Source organism: Diaphorina citri, unplaced genomic scaffold (assembly GCF_000475195.1).
Source record: "Diaphorina citri unplaced genomic scaffold, Diaci psyllid genome assembly version 1.1 scaffold6326, whole genome shotgun sequence".
NCBI lineage: Eukaryota > Metazoa > Arthropoda > Insecta > Hemiptera > Psyllidae > Diaphorina > Diaphorina citri.
In genome coordinates this window covers 1-3,353 of record NW_007383702.1, presented here as the reverse complement: position 1 = coordinate 3,353, position 3,353 = coordinate 1, and the positions used below count along the sequence as shown (strand labels likewise).

The 3,353-nt window shown below is 38.7% G+C and overlaps 2 protein-coding genes across 2 annotated transcripts; both read left to right on the top strand.

Annotated features, from left to right (window-relative positions):
• The first annotated feature begins 351 nt into the window (after positions 1-351).
• LOC103521944 lies at positions 352-1,181 on the top strand. Its single transcript, XM_026832381.1, has 2 exons — positions 352-622; positions 981-1,181. Exons 1-2 carry the CDS (start codon positions 420-422, stop codon positions 1,126-1,128), a joined length of 351 nt encoding a protein of 116 aa, XP_026688182.1. The 5' UTR covers positions 352-419; the 3' UTR covers positions 1,129-1,181.
• Positions 1,182-1,235: 54 nt separating this feature from the next.
• LOC113472582 (Hermansky-Pudlak syndrome 5 protein-like) lies at positions 1,236-3,349 on the top strand (the record flags this gene model as incomplete). Its single annotated transcript, XM_026832380.1, has 2 exons — positions 1,236-1,241; positions 1,727-3,349. Coding segments are annotated over exons 1-2 (1,629 nt in total), but the record flags the coding sequence as incomplete, so codon positions are not given.
• Positions 3,350-3,353: the final 4 nt, after the last annotated feature.

The following is a 3,353-nucleotide window of genomic DNA, read 5'->3' as shown; positions in this document are numbered from 1 at the left end:
TATTTATTCAATAGGGAACCTTGCTCATTTCTTCAAATCATTCCAAATCAAGAAAAAAAAAAAAAAAATCGTTGTACCGTTTGTCAATACATAAATTCCGAAAAAAGTTTAGTGTAATATAAAAAGTAAGGGTAAGGGCAATCTGGAGCGAACACCTGCCTAAAAGTGTTAAAGCGCCTAAAAGAAGTAAGGAGTGCAGAGTCGTTTGTGGAGCAGACAATAAGTCATCTACAGTTTCATCTGGAAAAAAATTTGGGCTTTTGGGCAGAATTTCAGATACATAAAAAACTCCCCCTGGTATGCTGAAAAAAACTAATGTAAAATTTAGTAAAACTTGAAAATCACTTTCCCGTCCACCTTCACTTCCAGGTCTGGTATCTGAGCTTCAGTTTTGCGTGGAAGACATTCACGACTCGCAAATGCTCGAGGCAATTCTCCTGCTCAACATTAAAGTCAAGAAAGGGTTCTGTCTAAACTGCGGCAAACAGGGGGCCGAGAATGGGGGCGCCCTGGATTGGACAGCGCTGAGTGTGTTCATTTTGAAATGTTTGGGTGCCGAAGAAACCCTCCAGCTCCTGCAGAAATATGCTCAATTCATCCCTTCGTTACAACTCGATCGAAGGTAAGGGATTTTGATTTTCGTACCTATAGCCTGTTTCTAACCAAACTTTTCTGTTCTTGGATAGGCATGGATGTAAAATAATGTGCCTTGAAGTATTGCAATACGGTACTGAGGTGCAATTTTTTTTCTCTTAAAAAAAAAGACGTCTTTGACCTATAAAATCCATAATATTTTGGTTTGACTGCTTTCGTTAAAGGGACTTTTTAGTCTCATTCGAGCAGGACAAACGAGGTATTCTATCTATTCTAAAATATTCCACCATCAGTTAGGTACAGGCAGTCTAATTAAAGTATTTGCATGGAATGGATAACAATGTAAGAGCTTATCGTCATTGAAAGAATGGTCCGTATTATTTCAGATTCTATCAAGCCTGTGCCCTATCAGCCATGGCCGAGTCCAGAAGACCTGAGTGTGAAAGTTTGCCGTACTCTGTCATTTGTGCGGTCACTAAGAAGGCAAGTCCAGAAGAAGATGCTTCCGTTCTGTTGGGAACCCATGTAAGTTGAATTTTCATCTGGTATGAAAGTGAAGTGTGGAGGAAGATCCAGGAGAGGAGACTGCGGCGGTATGGACATGTTGAAAGAAGAGATCAGAGCTACATAAAATTGAGAGAATGGAAGTGAGGGAGAGAAAAGGGCGGGGTGGACCGAGAAAAAATTATCAGCACATGAGGCTTTTCCTAGCCCCACTTAGGCTGGGTGAGGTTATTGTGAGCAGGCGGATTGACGCCGAATGGAGTGGAGGATAAATCTTCCGTTAGTAAAAACTTTAGCAGTTATACAGTGACGTTAAACCCCTTTTTTCTCCTCCCCGGAGTCCCGGAGATATGTATGTAATTTTATTTCAAAAATGTTGTACCAAATACATAAGATCTCGTTTTGACTGCGGGAATAAAGGGACATTTCAGTCTCATTCAGGCAGTATAATCAGGGTATATAGTAAGTATATACTATTCTATTCTATTTTTGAATTATTTTAGTGGAAAAAATCGCCTGCGGTGCAGTTTATATTTAATAAATTTTTAATTAAACGAAAGATGTCAGTCTCAGAGATCTCAAATAATTGTTATAATACTAGCTATATTTTGTTAATTTATGTTTCCAGGGTAAAACCGTATTTCAAGTACCATGTTTCACTCTGATGCAACTCGACTCTCGTATTGTTCAGATGAGCACATGTCATGATTGGCTACTTGTATCTACGCTGACCAGGTCTTATCTCTGTGATACAGTTCACGAGCAATATCGACAAATAGGCAAGAAGCTACGTGACGGACATTATGGCTCTTGTTTTGTTCAGAACAAAATCTACAGTGCACGCCCTGGTGCCAGACTATGGGAGGTGAATACAGAGGGTAAAGTCATATCTACACAACAGTACAAGAACTCTCTCAATGTTCCTCCCACGCCACTGGTCAAGCTGAACGAAACTAATTTCAACTATAGCGAGACCGGCACTGAAGTAAACCCTGGGTTCAACTTTAACAAGCTTGGCATCATTAATGATAAATATATCTTTACATTCACTAGTGATGCTTTGTATGTGTTTGATCCAGAACGATTAGACCTGGTGCTATGGAACAATGACGTGCGAAATATTGTAGATGTCAAGTGTTATCAGGACACCCTGTATGTGTGGTCGAGTCATAACAAAGTCAATGTGTTCACCCTGTCACCGCTAGACAAATGTTTGTTGCGCTTGTATTTCAATGAGAATTATCTAACGTGTGCTAAGCTAACCATTCACTTTGCCAATCATCTGTTGAATTCACCACATCTGCTCAACTCTCTGCATCATCTCAGTGACTTGAGTAACAAACTCAAACGATATGATAATATCGAAACTCTCAATGAAAACCTACAACCTATTCTCAATGAACTCACTAAGTATTCTAAAGATAATCGTGTCATGAAGCTGACGTCAGGTATTTATGTGGTGAATAATGAACACAATATAATTCATCATGAACATAACATGAACAAGAATCATTGTAGATCTTCTAGCGTCCCTCGGGAGAATAAAACCCAAGTATTAAATAAAACATCAAGTGTATCATCTGCCTCACTGCCAGATCTTGAATATGAGAATGGAGATAATGAGGATGAAGATGATGAGGATGAAAGTAAATTCCTAACTATAACCTCACCTGATATCATACATGATGCTCTAGTAGAACTTGGTAACAATGTTACAGATAGTATACGTCATATATTAGACGTGAGAAAACCAAACAAGATTGATCTTATGGAACCGTTTGATGTGGGTAAACCAGATTTCCTACTAGGACTCAATAATAGCCAACCCAGTGAATATACGAATGGAAAACAAGAGGATGATATTGTCAAGAAAAATAGAAGAAACCGGAATAAAACCTTGGACACTAGTGGTCTGGTAGCTATTGTGGACAAGTATAATGCTGAAATGAAGAAACTAAAACAGAATGACTATATCAAAGCCGAGCTAGAGATTAGACTACTCAATACACTTGTCAAATACAATACAAATCTAAAACAAAACAGTAACCTTTCTGCTCAATATTTACAAACTGTGTGTTCTATGGTAAAAAGTACGCTAAGCAATCACCAAAGATTAAAACAGTGGTTGTTGAGTAACGAGATGACATTGTTAGGTATACAATCACCGGACGATATTCTAGCACATTCCAACTCTCCTGTGAACCTTGCCCAACATATTCGAAACGAGAAGCGATTCTCCATGATAGAAACTTCAA